Source organism: Odocoileus virginianus, chromosome 8 (genome assembly GCF_023699985.2).
Source record: "Odocoileus virginianus isolate 20LAN1187 ecotype Illinois chromosome 8, Ovbor_1.2, whole genome shotgun sequence".
In the NCBI taxonomy this organism is placed as follows: Eukaryota; Metazoa; Chordata; class Mammalia; order Artiodactyla; family Cervidae; genus Odocoileus; species Odocoileus virginianus.
In genome coordinates, this window is record NC_069681.1 from 19935225 (window position 1) to 19953928 (window position 18704).

The window sequence follows — 18704 nt, forward strand, 5'->3', positions numbered from 1 at the left end:
TTTATTGAGTACCTACTGTGTTCCAATAACTGAAAATTATAATAGTGAACAAGGCATGCATAGTATCCATGCATCCCCCATGAAAATAGAATCAAGTAAATCTAAACACAATTAAAGCAGATCAAATCCAGCAACATTTAAAAAGGGAAGTACATCACAAGCAAGTGAGGTTTATTCTCGAAAAGAAGTAAAAGCAGGGATAAGTGTTTGTATATCCATATCATAGCAGCCTTATTCACAATAGCTAAGAAGTGAAAACAACCTAAATAGTCACAGATGGATGAATGGATAAACAAAATATGGTTTATCAATACAGTGAGTTCTTATTTGGCCACAAAAAGAGAATGAAGTGCTGATACCCGTTATCATGTGAATGAACCTTGAAAACATGCTGAGTGAAAGGAAAGACCATGCATTGTGTGATTACATTTATATGAAACGTTAAGAATAGGAGAATTCATAGCCACAGAAAGTGAATTAGGGGTTCCTCAGGGATGGGGCTAAGGGGATTGGAGGTATGGGCTGGCGGTGACAGCATGTTCTGGAAATGGAACATTTCCCTTAATCATTGCACAACACTGTGAATAAACTGAAAATCACTGAATTATGCGCTGAAAAATGGTTTAAATGGTGACTTTTATATTATGTGGATTTTTATCTCAATTACCATTTTTTAAAACAATCACTTTTAAAACAAGTGATGCCAAAAACAAAGACATTACAAGAAAGGAAAACTACGGCCCTAATTCTCTCATAAACTTAGACGTTAAAGTCCTGAAAGAAATACTAGCAAATCCAGCAACCTGTAAAAAGAATTATACACGATGACCAAGTGGGGTTTATTCCAGATATGCAAAGCTGGTTCAATGAAAAGCAGTGTAATCCGTCATGTCAAAAGCCTAAAGAGGAAAAATCATAGGATCATATTAATTGACACAGAAAAAGCATTCAATAACACCTGACTCCCATTCATGATCTAAACTCTCAGCAAACTACAAATAGACAGGAAAATCTTCAACTTGAGAGAGAAACATCTATTAAAAAAACAAACTATAGCTAACATCATGCAGTTGACTCTTGTCCAACTGCAGATCAGGAAGTGCTCTGGTATTTACTGTTGAAACATATCTACATATAAGTGGACCCATGCAGTTCAAACGTGCTTTGTTCAGGGGTCATGTGTACTTAATTGTGAGAAACTAGATGTTTCCTCCCTAAGATGAAGATCATGGCCCCTATTTAACAAGTACAGCCAGGCTTCAAGCCTAGGTTCCTGAAGCTTAGCACTATGTATGTATCTTCAAATGGTTTCTTTTTGAATAAGAGAATTCTGTCATCTTAGAAAGAGTATGTGCTTTGAGTTTTAGGGTTTGTTTTTTGTTGGTTTTCGTTTGTATTTTCAGTAGTCATAGGCAGCCTGACAGAGAAAGAGAACCAACTTTGGCAGAGAGACTAGGGTTTTAATTCTATCCTTGTCACTCATTGATTGTGTAGCTTTGAGCAAGTCACATAAGATTTTTGAGTCTCTGTCTCCTCCTCTGACCCAGAATGGTAGCTTGGAGCGCTGCAAACCCCCTTATCTTCTGGGCTACTGTCATCCCCTTGGACTTAGAAAGTAACAGGAAGATGATCAACGGCACCTTCTTGAAAAAAGAGAGCAAGGCGCTAGGAGCCACTTTCTGCCTGAAATAGACTTGAAAGTGAACCATTAGAGAGTCCGCTTTTATTCCACCATTGGTGGAACTTAAATTGGGCATTTGATGACACAGACATGACAGGAGTTTCTCTAGGAAGTCCCATCTTTGAGTTTAAGACAACGTTTTGATCTTGATGGTGGCCGATTCTCTGAAAGGCAGGTACTGTGTAGAGAAGTTACAGTATCATTGCTTCTATGCTCCTTCTAAATCCCTTTAGACACTCCAGCTTCAGATGTCAGATTTTTAAACATCAGGCATTTGGTGAAATGTCTGTCCCAGAGGGATTCGCTGTGGTTCTGGCCGTACTGTTTGGTCACCAGTCTAGAAGGGCTGTCTTGCCAAGGCCAGGTTATGTGTGTAAAAGAAAGAGGCCCCCCGGCTTTGCAGAGTCATTACAGTGACTAAGTGAGAGAGTATCTTTCAGTCCTTGGCACTTGTTAGACGTTCAGAACTTGGCAGTATTATTGTTAAGAGCTGCATTGATCCATCCGTGTCTCGTCCTGTTTTCATGATGAAAATGGGAAGCTGATGTCTTCTCTGCCACCTCGTCCCGCTCAGGATGTCTCCTGTCACCCACCAGGCTGCCACCTCCTGGGCACAGGTAGCCTGGTGAGGCCCAAGTTCCGAGACTTCAATCTTTCTTTATTCCAGTCAGCTCTGTGCAGTGGCCATGGACACCCCCATACCTCTCCCCCTGGAATTGTATAAGAAGAAGAAAGCAAATATTTTACTGATTTTATTTGGTACTTGAGAAGCCACGAGACCTTGACCAAACTCCTCGACTTGATCCTGCCTCAGTTTGTCCGCATGTAAAGCAGGAAGAAGGGGTCGAGGACGTGAATTGTGTCTTCTGACTCTGAAACTGTGTGATGCAATACTTCTGTGGTGGTGGTGCCCTTATTTCTGAGTGACCCTGGGAAATTGGCTCTCGTTATCTCATTATGTATACTTTGATGTAGGGGATATTTCATTCTTTTTTTTTAATGTGGCCCTTGAGAATAATTCTGCTGTCCTTTCCAAGCTCCAAGCATTTGATTTGTCATGGAAAATTCATCTAGAACTTTGTTGTGGGTTTAAAAGCCAGCCTTCATCAAAAGGAGGACAGTAATGCTCTTTGCTTTTTTTTCTTAAGCTTAAATAAACTGACCCAGTAACTTACTGGGAGAGCATCGTTCCTAACATGTTTTTGCAGTTGCAGTGATCTGGCTGTCTCTAGACCAGCAGTTCTAACAAGTGTAAAAGAGGTGGCCCCTGGCCCTTGCACTATGGAAACATTTTCTTATAGGATCTCCGATGTGGTCTTCTCCAGGGGCAGGGCTTTACCCCTGATGAGAACCACCGCTCTAGCTTGCATTTGCCATGATATCTACTGTTTAGTTTACGCTGGGGCAGGGGAGGAGACAACCTTGCCCCTCTGTGGACCACGCCTCGTTTAGGATGCTTGATGGGTTGTTTTCTTGTCTCTTGGTTTCCAGCGCATCAGAGCCGAGTGACGATGATCCAGTTTGTCCTGGAGCTGGAGTGGGTGCTGAGCACGGGACAGGACAAGCAGTTTGCCTGGCACTGCTCCGAGAGTGGGCAGCGTCTGGGAGGTTATCGCACCAGTGCTGTGGCCTCAGGCCTGCAGTATCCTTTGCTGGACAGAATCCCTTGGTGGGAACTTAGCTGTTGACTTCTTTCTTTCATGGGCATTCTGGGTATGTGCACCTTGAAGGTTTTGTGTTTTATTTGCTGAGTTGCCCTGCTGATTAAGATGCTTATAAACCGTCCTAACATGTAAATTGTCAGGGGTCCTCACATAGGTGGGGTAAATCAATTTCATCTGAAATAACAGTCTGTGCTGAGCAGGTTGTGGGTCTGCCATGAGCAGAGTCTGACATCTGCATAGCACACAGCCCAGATTTGTGAGCCTCAGCCGTCAGAAAGATTATGGAACACGGAGATAACGCTGTCACTGAATTACAGGCTTTTATTTTTGTACAGAAATAATTTACACATAAGTATTAAGGTTGGGAACATTTGCATTTTGGTGCCTGGCAGAAGAACCACAGGATCCCTATTCATTTTAAGAATATTTATTGAGAAGCTACCATGCTGGGACCAGCGTAGGCTGACTGAACACAGTAATGCTATGTACAAGTCTTTGTTCCAGGTACCAGATTTTTCCAGAATGTGTAGAATGATACTAACTCTTATCTCCAAAGCTTCCAGGGTCCATGTGCTCACTGTGCATACCTGCCAATGATGGGTGATCCTCACATCCAGCGCTCTGGGCACCAGTGAACACGGGCCTGACAAGTGTGAGACCTGGATGGGTGATGTTCCATTGCAAGAAGGAAGGGGCCCCGAGTTTCTTCTTTAAAAAGCATAGAATCTCTCCCCCTTCTGACACACGAGGAAATAGTTATAAACAGATTACTTGTCTGCAAAAGCTGGATGAAAGAATAAGACTTTCTTTCAGATTTTCATCTCATATTTATAAAATTCCTATTCAGTAATTTGCATCTGACAGAGTACCTTGCTGTTTCCTTGCAGACATGTGGCAGTTGTGTTGTGTGTGTGTATGTGTGTGTTTAGGCTAATGTCACTCTTATTTTCCTACTGAAAGGGCAAGAGGAAGAAACTGAGAATGGCCATATGGAAAGTTTTAAAAGTGGCAAGTTACCAAGAAGACCAGAAGCAAGGGTGAGGAGGAATGGAAATCAAGATCGACTTATCTTTGAGAGGGTGGTTAATAAAAGAAACTCCATGCTTTACTTACTGAAAAGCCAGTTCAGACAAGCATAATGCTTGAATTGAAGTACATGATCTCTCCTGCCAGTAGATTAATGATTTCTTGTAGTGCTCAGATTAGATCTCCCTGAGAGATCATCCATCCAATTTCTCATTTACAGATGAGCCAGCTACAGCCCAGAGTGGGTCACGTGCCTCTCTCTGCAGCCCCCCAGCTGGTATCAAGGAAAATCACCACCACAACCCAGGTCTTCTGCTGTGGACTGCTGGGTTTTCCCAGCAGTTAAACTGCTTTACCCTTTTGAGAAAAGAACCAATGGCATCAATATAATTTGTTCTTAACATTCTGGCTTCTCTCTCACTAGCCAGGCCTAGTGATGTATCTTCTGTATCACGTAACCAAGCTGGGGAGCATAGAAACAAATACAGATCTTGCCCTTATGAAGTTTATTTTTTAAACTATCTGAAAATGGTGGGGGAGGGAACCTATAAATACACAGAATTAAACTTGTCCTGACTTACTATAGTCTTTGACTCGTCTGTTCAGGCATCTCCAAAGGTCATCTTCATTTTTCAGCTGTTTCCTTTGGTCACACCATGTGGTTTAACCAGGCAGAAAAAAATCATGTGATGGGCTAACAGAAGCTTTGATGTGTGGTGAAGGCCCAGGCTTCCTTCCCCCATGCAAATGACCATCCAGTCCAGCCTTGGAAGGGAGCGCAATACTGCAGAGATGCCCTTCCAGAAAACTCCTCCCGCCTCCCTAGCTCCAGTTCTGGAGTCACAGTGCCAGCCCTAGCTCCTGGGAGCCTATATTTACCTGGTATTTTCCCAGTGCCATGCACTGATGCATAATGATGCTGAATTTGCCAGAGAGTCTCAGCCTAGAACCATGTGACTTCCCCAGGCTGCAAGGCTTTTCCTGGGAGCTGCCTGGTGCGTAGATTGTTAATAAGCAACCCATACAGCATTGGAGTTCACTTGAAATCCAGTTTTTAAACCCATTTGTTTCATGGGACCCCCCTCCTCCACCACCTCGCCCCCCCCCCTTCTTTCTGCTGTCTTCTATACTTACAGGTTTTTTTGGGGGGAGTGGTTAGTGATAATGAAGATCTGTTGAAACAACTTAAGATGTTCAGAATAATATTATGACCCCCATTTCTCTTCATAGTGGACGCTGGTGGTATAGATAAAAATCTACATATAAATTCATTCTCTCCCATCTGCATCTTAAACAGTCATTCAAACAAGCCAACAAGTGACAGAATAAGTCAGAGGGAAGATAGCCTTTTTCCTCTTCTTTCAGGCCTCTTTGTGAAGTAAATATGCAATGAAAGTAACCAAAATTCAAGTAGAGAAGCAAAGGATGTCAAAACGACTGACCAGTTCACAAATTGAACTATCAGTTTTGAAATCACCTCAAAATCTTTGTTGCTTTGGCTGAAGATCTGACACTTCAAGTATGAAGTGAACTATCATATTATGTGTGTGTGTTCAGTCGTATCCAGCCATTTCCAGCCCCAGGGACAAGAGCCCACCAGGCTCCTCTGTCCATGGATTCTCCAGGCAAGAATCCTGGAGTGGGTTGCCATTGCCCCCTCCAGGGGATCTTCCTGACCCAGGGAGCGAGTCTCCTGGGTCTCCTGCATTGGCGGGTGGATTCGTTACCACTAGCACTACCTGGGAAGCCAGGCTATCATATCACCAACAGCAACAACGAGAATAATAATAAGGAAGCGAAGGAGAGGAAAAAGAAGACAATACCTGATACTTGCGGTCCTTGAGTGTTCACCTAGCGCTTCTACATGATGTTACGTTGTTCCCTAGCAAAACATGAAGACCTGATTCTCAATTTTCAGAGTAGAATGCATCACAGAGGCTCAACAGGTTAAGAGACTTTCTTGAGGTCACATGACTGTTACCTGGCAGAACCAGGATTAGAACTTGGGTTTTTAAATCTTTGAGCTAGCCCTGTGCACAATGAGATACAGCAGAATGGAGCTATTTCCCCAAGGTCCCACAGCAGGCTGACGTAGGAAATAGAACTATTTTCCTCCCCTACTTCAGTTACCCATCTTTACATTTATCTAGCCTCATCCTTCATTCTGTCATTGGACCAAGTTTTGGTCACATCTGGTCATGCTTCCACAAAAATAATTTAGGTACTCTGCATCTTAAGAATTTCCCCATGTTGGAGATATTTCCAAGGTACCACCCTCTTCTGTTTATTCCTAGTTGGGGAAAGAGTACTGAAAAGCTATTAAGATTATCTTGATTTTCATATTTCCTCATGTCATACTAAATGCCAGTCACTCTGGCTTTGAGGTTTTACAGTTTTATTTTTGCCCTCTTCCAAATAGCTTGTGTTGCATCCATATATGTGAGTGAGGAGTGAATGAGTGAGTGTGTGTGTGTGTGTGTGTGTGTGTGTGTATTATTTTCCCAAAGTTGTGAAGACTTGCATCTGTTTTTTCATCTGTGTCCTTAAAATTAATCAAGATAATTAAAATTTAAGGTGATTTTATTCTTTGTAAATCCTAATATTGTTTCATGTATATCTAATAACTTTTCTCCCTATTCTTGAGACCAGAAGAATTTGTTATAGCTTGTTCTCCTTCACTTAAAAAAATGTCTTAATATGAAAATTTTAAAACACGTATCAAATTGAAGAAGATAGTGTGGTGGACACTCATGTACTTTCTGCTCCAATGCACTGTGGGTCTTCTCTCCCTTTCTGTCTCTTTTCCCTGGAGTAGTTTAAAGCAAATTCCAGACCTTAGGTCGTCTTATCCTTACATACTTCATTATGCATCTCAGAAATATGAACCTTTTCCCACAGTGGTGTCATTACTCCTGAAGTTTACAGTCACTCCTTGATAATACTGCATAATTAATACATTTTCAAATTTAACTTATTGTTTCAGAAGTGGCTTTTTGCAGTGGATCTGTTTGAAATCAAGTCCAGAAAAGGTCCACACATAGGATGTGGTTACTGCATTTCCTAAATTTCCCAGTCTTCCTTCAGATTTTTTTTAATGCCACTGTACCTTGTTGAGGGGACCGAGTCAGTTCCCCTCTAGAGTCTCACGTTCTAGAGTGACCTCTGCTTCCTCGTGATGCCATGTAACTTCTTGTTCTTCCCACCTTTTCCCCCAGTTTTTCTGTAAACTGAAAGTGGCCTCTGATATCTTGATTCAGTTCAGATTCAGCTTTTGGTCAGAACACTTAGTTGTGCTGTGTGGTTCATCCTGCTTCTCAGCGGGAAACACAGCCTGTCGGGCCATCACCCTTCCAGTGACAGATAGCAAGATTGATCGGTGGTTCTGTGGTGACAGTGGGGTCCCTGCAGGGCAGTCTTCCCCATCAGCCTGTCCTTTAGTGGTTTCATCCACTGCTTTTCTTTTCCCAAATCCAGTCCTTTCATTAGGATTGCAAAAGGGTGATTTTGTAATCCTTTCATTTTTTTTTCTACATTTATTAGTTGGATTTCTTCTATAAAGTAGAACTTTCCCTAATTGACTATGGCTGTTTGGTTATCCTGAAATACAATCAGTACAGGAAAAGCAATGTGAGTTCTTAATTATTTCTCTTTAATTGCTCATTTTAAGAGCAGACAGTTAATGCCCTGGTTACCTTCAGTAGAGATTTGTGTTTTGAGCATTATTATAAACTCTTAGTTTGGTTTTTAATAATATATTCATTATATTTCAGTAAACTGCTCCCCTTTTCTCACTTTCTTTCTTTTTAAAATTTTTTTAAAATTTTATTTTATTTTATTTTCTTGTTTGTGCTGACCAGCTTGTGAGAGCTTACTTCCCTGACTAGGGATCAAACCTGGGTCCTTGGCAGTCAAAGTGTGGAGTCCTAACCACTAGATCGCCAGGGAATTTGCTTCCCCTTTTTATTTTTTTTTTCCTGATGCTCATGTTGTCCCATCTTTGGCCAATAAGAGCCACATCATATTGGCTCCTGTGTCTTTTTGATAGACCCCCACTCGCCTTTGGTAGCATTTTTGTTTTTTGATGCAACATGTTTTAAGCTCGTCTGGTATTTTCCTGTTCCAGGAAAATTTTCCTGTTCCTGGAATCAGCCATTTCTCTTAGTGAGGAACAGCACTCAGAGATAGCTAGGAAGTACGTGTATGTGTATTTTTAAAAAAGAAAATAAATCATCAGTTCATATAATATTTTAAATTCAGATTTCACCTTAGAGAGTTATTTCGTTTTTGTACTTGATTCTTTTGTCTTGGGCCGAAAACCTTAGTTCCTAAGCATCAGCGTAATTCCTTACTCTGCTCTATCCCATGGTATATTTAGGGCTTCCCTGCTGGCTCAGTGGCAAAGAATCCACCTGCCAGTGCAGGAGACGTGGGTTTGATCCCTGGGCTGGGAAGACCCCTGGAGAAGGAAGTGGCAGCCCACTCCAGTATTCTTGCCGGGAAAATCCCATGGACAGAGGAGCCTGGAGGGCTACTGTCATGGGGTTGAAAAAGTTGGACATGATTTAGTGACTGAACACCAGCATGGTATATTTAAGTTGTTTCAAAATAATGATACAGTATTATAATAACAGGACCACTGAATGAGATTTTAGGTTTTTTTGTTGGTTTCTTTGTCCTGAGGATATATTCCACCAAGAATATACAGTTAAAATGCTGTGTTTTAAAGTGACTTGAAATAATTATGTTAGCTCTGTGGTTATAACAGGAAGTTGATAGTAGCTTTATTCATTTTTCTTTGTTTTCAATTTGGGGGATTTTTTTAAAATTATGAATATTTTTCATATGTAAAATAATTACAAGATTCCATCATGGAAACAACCTGATGAGAGAAAATTCTTACTACCACCCTTGTCTGCTCAGCTTTTTTCTCCTCTCTCCATAGGCAGCCGTTTAAATATTTTTTTTAATTTTTAAACTTAAAAAATTTTTTTAGTTAATTTTTTTAATTAAAAAATTTCTTTTTTCTTTTAGTTTGGGTGTGCCAGGTCTTAGTTGTAGCACTCAGAATCATTAGGTGTGGCATGCAGGACCTAGTTCTCTGACCACAGATCAAACCTGGGCCCTGTGATTTGGGAGCCTAGAGTCTTAACCCCTGAACCACCAGGAACGTCCTGACAGCCATTTTTGATCAATCTTAATTTATCTTTCCAGTGTTTCCTTTTGTAAATATAAGCATGTGCACAAGTGTGTGCACGCACGCACACACATACACACACTCTTATATTTCCCTCTTGTTCTTACACAAAGGTAGGGTAGCATATAAACTCTCATATACCTCAGCTTTATTTCCCCACTTCATAAAATATCCTGGAAATTATTCCATGTCAAGTTTCTTAGCTGGGTAGGGTTCTTTTGGCTGGATGTATCATAGTTAATGGGTTTCCCAGGTGAGTGGTAAAGAACCTGTTTGCCAGTTCAAGAGACATAAGAGACTCAGGTTCAATCCCTGGGTCAGGAGGATCCGCTGGAGGAGGGGATGGCAACCCACTCCAGTACTCTTGCCTAGAGAATCCCACGGACAGAGGAGCCTGGAAGGCTTGCAACCAAGCACACATCATATTCACTAAGTCCTCTTTTGATGGACTTTTGGATCATTTCCAAACTTTAGCTCTTACTGCGTTATGGGATATCATTTCTTATTTTGGCCATTGCATCTCTGGGGCAGATCTGTTCAAGTAGCATTGCTGGGTGTTCCCAACCAGAAGTGGCTTTGGGTTGTTACTGGAGACCAGTCACATAGGCAGCCTCTTCCTGCATGGACCAGAATTCCAGGCTCCCAGAAGGAAAGCAGGTGTTTGGCACAAATTGTATTGTTTACCCAGTTAAGGCACAGTCAGCCAGTATTGTCTGTTAAAGTGGTGGGAACGCTCCCAAAATCCAAGTTCCCAGACACCATGCCAATCTTGAAATAGCAGCATTTCAAAGGATACCAGTCAAGCCTGCTAGATTTTTTTTTTTTTCCGCAAAGCACCATTTTCATTTCTTCAGCTATCCATCATGTATCTTGCTCATTTTTTTTTAAACTAGGTTTGTAGTCTTCTTCCTAATTGCTCTTTTTATATTAGCAATTTGGACCTTCTGTGACATCGGTTGCAGATATTTTTTCCAGTTTGTCTTGTGCCTTGCTTATGGTATTTGCTTGTTGTTTGTGTTTTGAATCATAGCTTTCCCCACTCTAAGGTGAGAAGGGAACTCTACCATCTAGAACTTACATTTTTCTTTTTTTTTTTTTCATTTAGATCCCTCATTTGTTTGAAGTTCATCCTGGCATATAAAGAATACAGATCCTGTTTTATTTTTCCAAATGACTGCTCAGAATGTGCCAACTTTATTTTTCAATCATCTTTTCCTTGTTCATTTGAAAAGCCAGCTTTTTATCAGATATATACTAAATTTCTACAGGCTTTGGGGCTTATTTCTAGACTTTTATTCTGTTCCCGTGGTCTGTCTATTTAAGTAGCACACTCAGAAACTTTACAACATGTTTTAGGACTAACCTCCCCCAGTCACAATGCCACATTACTCTTATTTTCAGAGTATTCTTGGCTCTTCTTGCTTTCTTATTTTTCTATGCGAACTTTAGAATGAATATATCCAATTCTAAGGGGAAAAATTAATTTTTGCAGGGATTATATTATATTTATAATTTCATGTTGTCAGAATTCTCATCTTTATCATGTTGAGTCCCACTGTTCAGTAATATAGCATGTCTTCCACTTAGTTACTTCCACTTTTTGTGTCTTCCAGCATTATATCCAGGTTCTCCTCATGTGAGATTTGCACCTTTCTTTTACATTTATGCTTTTTTTGGTGGGAAGGTGGGGGGCGATCAATCCATCCACTCACTTTTGAGAAAATCCTTAATGCTTACATGATAGATTTGATGTTGAAACCCGGCATGTGTTCATTGGTGACCAGTCAGGCCAAGTAACCATCCTCAAACTGGAGCAAGAAAACTGCACCCTGGTCACAACATTCAGAGGACACACAGGTGGGATTGAAAGCGGCCCCTCCAAGTGTTGCTCTCACCCTGGCCTCTCCCCTGCCGCGTGTTCTGATATTCACATGATGTGCTGCTGAGGTACACTCTGGACCTGTGTGATGGTAACACGTGATAGATGTAACTGATTGCAGCATGATTCAGTAAGATCGGGGGTCAGAAATGTTCTCCATCAGTTCAAACAAAAGAGCAAACAGTCTGCTTCAGAAGTGGTGGTGATCTGGCTCTTGGTCATGTTATGCTGGAGAAAGCCGTGGTGGGCAAACATTAAATGAGATGTTGTTTGAGGCTGTGTGGCAACTGCATGAACCCTGGAAGGACAGCTGCCTCGGTCTGTCCTTGCCCTCCTTGGAGCAAGAAGATGGTGTCTGGGACAGACTTCTACGTCCAAGACAACTGAAATGAAAAAGAGATTTCTCACTGGTAGCTAGCCTACATAAAAAAGGAACAAGTTCCTCTTTGATTTTCCTTACTCTGAAGCTCTTTTCAAGGCCCCGTTTATGTTACTGGCCTGCTCAAGGTCATTTAAACAGGGTGATAAACTATATGCACACTTGGCCTTTGAAAGACTTGGGTAAACGATGACGATTAATTTTTTTCTTGTGTTTTTAACATGTGATATTGACCCTGGAAAATGAATCATTGCCTGTCCGTAGTTCTTAACAAGCTTTTGTGTCTTCTGCAGTTTACCAGCCCACCTATTCAGTATAGAACAGAGTTAATATGAGTCTAGATGTCTTATAAGAACAAAAGTAGGTGAATGAGGATGTAAAATGGGATAGTACCCAGATCACAAGGGGTTTCCTGAAGGGAAAAAGAGGAATGCTGTAAAGAGAAGATTGAATCTAGGGGAAAGATTCATCAAAGATCATCTTAATTATCTGTGCCTTAGGGAGGAAGAACACACAGAAACTCCCCTGTGGGTAGAACCCAGGTCTCTTCTGATTGGATTTCTCTTTTTAGCCACCTTTTTAGCTTGACAGGGACCTGAAGCTGCCCCAGGTCGGGACTGTTGCTCTGCTGGCCTCAGTCTCCTAATCTGTGCCTCCGCTAAGGCCTTTCTCCACCTGCGCTTGCTCTTGTCCTGGTTGAGGAGTCCCGCTTTCGACCCCTCATTCCCCAGCGTCCTTGGCCCGTCTTTCCTTCCTTCCCCGTCGTGTCAGCTGTGCATTGCCCAGCATTCTCAGCTCGGGACTCCTTGTCCCTCCTCCTTGGTAAATTTCACCTGGGGTTCAGACTCTGCGCCCGTCTCCTCGTGCACTCAGCTACGGGGTCTGCTGGGGGTCACGGTCTGAGCCTCTGCCCACTGTCTCCAGAGCCGTCCCTCCAGCCCAGACCCAGGAGCCGCCTCACAGAACCCGGCTCCGTATGCAGGACACCCCTCCTCTCATCCCCTCAGCAGCTTTTTCAGACCTTCCCCACTCTCCCCAGACCTTCCTCAAAGAAAAACAAAGGTTATCAGATGGAAGCGTTCTTAAAATGTTTGGTTCTTGACCACCCCATCTTCCCTCCACAGTAAGCCAACTTCTCCTCCACCTCCTCGTCTCTTGCCCTCCTGCCTCCTACTGTCCTTGGCCCCAGGCTCATCCTTCGCAGGTTAATCCTTCCGTCTCCCTTTTGACTAGTTCACTCTTTGCAAGTTACTAACATGGGAAGTTTTTTTTGCCTCTGGGGAAAAAAAAAACCTAACAAAACCCCTCTGATCTCATCTTAACAGCAATGCTGCTTTTTTATTTTTTTAAGTTGCAGTGAAATGTACACAACCTAACATTGACTGTTTTGACCATTAACATTTTGTTTTACCTTTTTTGGGGGGGGTGGGGAGGGGTTGTGCCATGCAGGATGCAGTTCTCCAACCAGGGGAATCACTGGGAAGTTCCCACTTTGACCATTTTTAAGTGTGCAGTTCACTGACACTAGGTACCTTCACATTGTTGTGCAACCACCACCACCCAGAACATTCTTTTTGTAAAACAGAAACTGTGCCCATGAGATGCCAACTAACTCCCTGCCCCAGACCCTCCCCCCAGGCCTGGCAACCACCATTCTGCTGTCTGTCTCTCTGGATTCAGTGACTCTAGGCACCGCATATGAGGGGAAGCCTACAGTATTGGTTGCTTTGTGACTGGTCTGTTTCACTTAGCATGATACCTTCATGTTGTCATGGATTCTTAAAAGACTCATTTTCCCAGCTGCTTCACATTCTTCTCCCCCATTGGCTTTCCTGCCACCTGCAGTTTGGCTCGTCACTGTCACTCCAGTCACACTGCTGTCCCCGAGGTGACCAGTGGCCTGCTGGTTGCTGAATCCAGTGGACACGCTTTAAACTATGTCCTACTTAACCTCTCAGTAGCGTTTGACATTGTGTCCATTCCTTCCTGCTGTGACTGCCCTCGTTTGGCTTCTGAAACTCATTCCCTCTCAGTTTGAAGCCTCTGACTGCACTCTCTCCTCTGCTTTGGGGTTGCTCTGGGGCATTCTGCCGGGACCTCCTGGGCTCTCCCTGGTCGACCCTGGCCACTGCTCCCAGTCACAGAACAAAAAGGCATGGTCGTCGTCCTCAAATTCCTCTCTACCCAGTGAGGAGACTGAAGCTAAACAGTGAGTATAGTGCCTGGTGGCTGAGTTGGGGGAGCCACACCACGCATGTCCACGAATATGGAGCGGGCACCTCACTGGCACGGGAGTGAGAGTTGGTCAGGGAAGGTCTCCCCAGGGGAGATGTGGCTTGGACCTAAGAGTGAGTGTTGAGTTCATGAAAGAGAAGAAAGGAGAACAGTGCAGGCAGAGCAAACCAGCAGAGCCCAAGGCCTGGGGATCTGCAAAAGCCTGGTTCTCTTGGGAACGCCTACTAACTCTTTTGGCTGGAACACAGAGTATGGGCGCGGGGGGGGGGGGGGGGGGGGGGGGGGGGGGGGGAAGGAAGCCAGAAAGGAAATGAGAGTCAGTTCAGATCACTGAGAGGATTATCCTGACGTCAGGGAGAAGTGGTTTTAAGTGCAGAAGTTAACCTGGTTGGATGTGTTTTTTTGTATACTAATTTAAATAACATTATTCATAGTGTCCATAAAGTGAAACAACTCATGTGTTCATCAACTGATAAATGGAGAAACAGAACATAATATATCCATACAAGGGACTATTACTCAACAATACGAAGTATTTGTTGATATGTGCAATAAAATGGGTAAACCTTGAAAGTATTATGATAAGCCCAGAAGCTTCACCCCAAAGCAGTAGCTTCATTTTGCCTCTCCCCACTCCCCAGGCAAAGAAAACCGTTGATTTGTTCTTTGCCTACTCTGGAATTTTCATATAACCTGATTGGATGTTAAAAGATTGATCTGGCTGTAGAGAGTGATATGATGGAAAAGCTGGTAGGAAACTGTCCTTCACAGTGAGGCCGCAATGATGGGAGAGCAGGGAGTCGATGGACCCAAGGTAAAGTTTTAGGCAGTTAGCTCAGCAGGCATGGTGATGGGCTGGAGAGTTCGCAGGCTTCGTTTCAGCTGAGGTGGCTTTTAGCCCAAACTTCTGAACCTTTAGTAGTTAGATGTTGCCCAGAGCACTGATCTGAGGGCTCCAAGTTCAGTACTGCCTCCAGGTCAAAACCGAGGCAAGCAGCTGCTGCTCACTGTGAGATGAGCCAGGGGGTGGCCCACGGGCTTGTTTCACGTCTTCCACGGTGACTTCCCTGGTGGCTCAGATGGTAAAAGTGTCTGCCTACAATGCGGGAGACCTGGGTTCAATCCCTGGGTCGGGAAGATTTCCTGGAGAAGGAAATGGCAACCCACTCCAGTACTCTCGCCTGGAAAATCCCATGGATGGAGGAGCCTGGTAGGCTACAGTCCATGGGGTCGCAAAGAGACAAAACTGAGCAACTTCACTTTCACTTTTCTTTTCTTTCTTCCAAGTTAGTTCCATGGGCTTCCCAGGTAGCTCTAGTGATAAAGAACCAGCCTGCCAGTGCAAGAGACATAGAAGATGTGGGCTGGATCCTTGGGTCGGGAAGATCCCCTGGAATAGGAAATGACAGCCCGCTCCAGCATTCTTGCCTGAAGCACCTCATGAGCACAGGAGCCTCGAGGACTATAGTGGGGTCACAGAGAGTCGGACACAACTGAGAACCTTGATATTGTATCTTATCTTTCTGAAAGAGTGCAGAATATTTTCACGTGATTTCACCATGAAGTATCTTAGAGGGAGACAGGACATGGCCCAGGAAGGTCGCTATCTAACCCAAAGGCAAATAAATCGAGCAGGTCACATTTCTTGTTGTTTACTCACTAAGTCGTGTCCGACTCTTTTCAACCCACTGGACTGTAGCCTGCCAGGCTCCTCTGTCCATAGGATTTCAGGCGAGAATACTGGATGCATTGCCATTTCCTTCTCCTTGGGATCTTCCTGACCCAGGGATCGAACCGATGTCTCCTGTATTGGCAGTCAGGTTCTTTACCTCTGAGCTACCAGGGAAACCCAGATCACATATCTAACTTATCGTTATTCCTGGACAGTAGTACCTACCCACTCTCTATCTCCTGTCTGGCTACAGCACTGCTGATTCATTTATAGGTAGTACAAGGGTGTTCTGAGAGATTCCACGATGATTTGAGCTTGTGAAGCTCTTCCTATGTAGTAAGTCCATCTGGGCCTTGGGAGGTCCCAAACTCAGCCAGACACAATTGTGGACGAAGGGTCTAAGAAAGGAGAATTAACTTAATCACCTCATTCCCTTACACCCCAAACAAAGACTTTAAGATGAGCCCAGATTCATTAAAGACTGATCTTGGGAATCTGATCAGTCCAGATTCAAACTCAGAAGCAGACAAGTCTTCAGTATGTGTACAGAGTCATAGCCATTCATCCATCACTCTCTGTTACAGTGCAGAAAGTCATAAAAAATGTGAGTTAGTGATGGAATCTGCCTAATAGCCATACCCGAAGGCCAAAACGTGGCATTTACTAACCCATGGGGATTTAAGAAACTGATTTTTTATGTTCTTATGCTCCCTCTGCTGGTTTTATTTCTGGAGCTAAATGCCAACTATCATAGTTATTTGATATTTCTGCAGAAATTAGAATATATTTCTACCAGGAAGTCATATACTGATTTGAACAAAGGGGGAAAAAAAATCACATTTTGACCATTGAAAATGAATAGTATCCATAAAATCTTTTTTTTTCTTCTAAGAAATTTTTTGGTTAGTATGAACATATTGGAAACAGGAGGGTTGAATGTGAACCTGCCAAAGTATACTACTTAATGGAAAATGAAATACAGACTTGTTCACTGACTGTTAGGAGAAGTCTTGAAAGTAATTGTTTAGCTAAACAAAAATAACTAAAACAAGAGCAGGCAAAGTTCAGTGCAAACGTGCACGTTCATATCATTAATTTGAAAGTTTAATTTTCATTTGCAGTGGAGGCTTTCACACCCAATAGAGATGGATTTTCATCAAGAGTCAGTCAAGTCCTAGGATCTCCATGTGACAAGTGCTGCCACACGTTGGTGAATAAACTCAGCCTAGTGTTTGCTCTGTTCAACTCCCACTAATGGAGTATGAGCATTAAACCAATAATTGGAAATATTATGTGTGTAGCAAATGTTCTGAAGCCCCAGTGCTGCACACAGGCTGCTTTGGAAGTGGATAACAAGAAAGTTTCTTCTCATCCAGAGAGTTAAAGGAAGGTTTCTAAGAAAGTGGTGTTTAAACAACACTGTAAGGAGACTGATAGCTCATTTGGTAAAGAATCCTCTTGCAGTGCAGGAGACCCCGGTTCAATCCCTGGGTTGGGAAGATTCCCCTGGAGAAGGGAACGGCTACCCACTCCAGTATTCTGGCCTGGAGAATTCCATGGACTGTAAAGTCCATGGGGTCGCAAGAGTCGGACACGACTGAGTGACTTTCACTTAATTAAGGAGACTGAGGAGTTACCTGGGTGGCAGGAACATTCCAGACCCCAGATGTATGAAGCCAGTTTGAAGCCCACAGTGAGTAAGTCTGAATGGATCCCATTGGCCTCTGTGGAGAGCTGGACATGAGGGATACAGGCCAACCTTCCAGGCAATGTGAAGAACTTCGGACATCTTTCTCAGGCAGTGGGAAAACAGCCGTGGAGCTGAGGCAGGGTAGTAACATGGTTTCCATAGTAACAGATCCTGTGGAGGCAGCGGGTGGGGGATTGAGCAGGGCCAAGAATGGATGAGAGGAGAGTGTTTAGAGGGAAGGCTACTGTTGGAGTGCGTGGAAAAGGGGACTCCTGTCTGGACTGGAAGGACAGCGTTGGGCGTGGAGTGAAGAGCACGCATTTGAAGTCTATTTAGGAGAGAGGGGTCAACAACACTTGATGATTGATTGGGGGAGGAGTGGTTTCCATGTGTCTGTCTGAAACATTCGGGTGGATGGTGGTGCCATTTCCTGAAAATGGGAACGTTGGCAGTGACAGCAGGTTCAGGAGGGAATATCATGGTGCTTTAACCTGAACGTGACCGAGGGGCACGCTGAGGAGGCGGCAAGGGGTCAGCTGGCAGTCCCCTTGTGGATCTCAGGATGAAGGACAGCCTGGAGACAGAGCACATCTCCCTTTCCAGAAACACCCACCGCTTCAACCTGGAGAGAAGAGCAGTAACCTAGGGGTCCCGTGCTTTACTCAGGGACTCCCTTGGATGGCTCTCCCGCAGCCTCTTTTCACTCACGCATCCTCACTGAGCAGGTGTGAGTGGGACCCTCGTGTTGAGGTGCTTGGTCACACTGGTAGACACACACCCGGCACTTCCGGGCCCTGACTTGTGACTGTCCACCTCGTCTTTAGCTTTTGAAAGATATGCTGTCAGCATCCAAAAATTAGTTCCCTAAGCATTTGGTACCATGTACTTAATTTCTAAGTGTTCGTACTCTGATCTGGTTCCACAGTTGGGAATCTCTTCTCACTAAATCAGAATGGTGAATTAAGTTTTATGTATAAAAGTGTTCATCTTAACAAAATTTATAATAGTGAAAAGTTGAAAAATCTAACAGTGAGTGAAATAAGGTACATACACATGCTGGAATATTATGCAGACTTATGGGAATGCCCTGGTAGTCCAGGGGCTGACTCTGAGCTCCCAATGCAGGGAACCTGGGTTCGATCCCTGGTCAGGGAACTAGATCTCACATGCCACAGCTAAGACCTGGCACAGCCAAATAAATAAAAAGACGCTTGTTTTGCCATAAAAAAAAATTCCATTTATGAGAGTATATACTAGTATAGACAAAACCTTGACTTTTAAGCA

General features: G+C 43.4%; 1 protein-coding gene and 1 long non-coding RNA gene across 5 annotated transcripts in view; both read left to right on the forward strand.

Annotated features, from left to right (window-relative positions):
- WDFY2 (WD repeat and FYVE domain containing 2) overlaps positions 1 to 18704 on the forward strand; it is a 256083-nt gene that overhangs the window by 202618 nt on the left and 34761 nt on the right. For 3 of the 4 annotated variants that reach the window (XM_020899618.2, XM_020899617.2, XM_020899616.2), the window contains exons 5-6: positions 3173 to 3323; positions 11310 to 11422. The exons of the other annotated variant lie outside the window; for it this stretch is intronic. In XM_020899618.2, coding sequence (XP_020755277.1) covers positions 3173 to 3323; positions 11310 to 11422 — 264 coding nt within the window. The remainder of the gene's footprint in view (positions 1 to 3172; positions 3324 to 11309; positions 11423 to 18704) is intronic. 4 annotated transcript variants of the gene reach the window in all.
- LOC110140939 (uncharacterized) lies at positions 3330 to 4956 on the forward strand. Its single transcript, XR_002314923.2, has 2 exons — positions 3330 to 4382; positions 4592 to 4956. It is a non-coding gene; the product is annotated as an uncharacterized lncRNA (long non-coding RNA).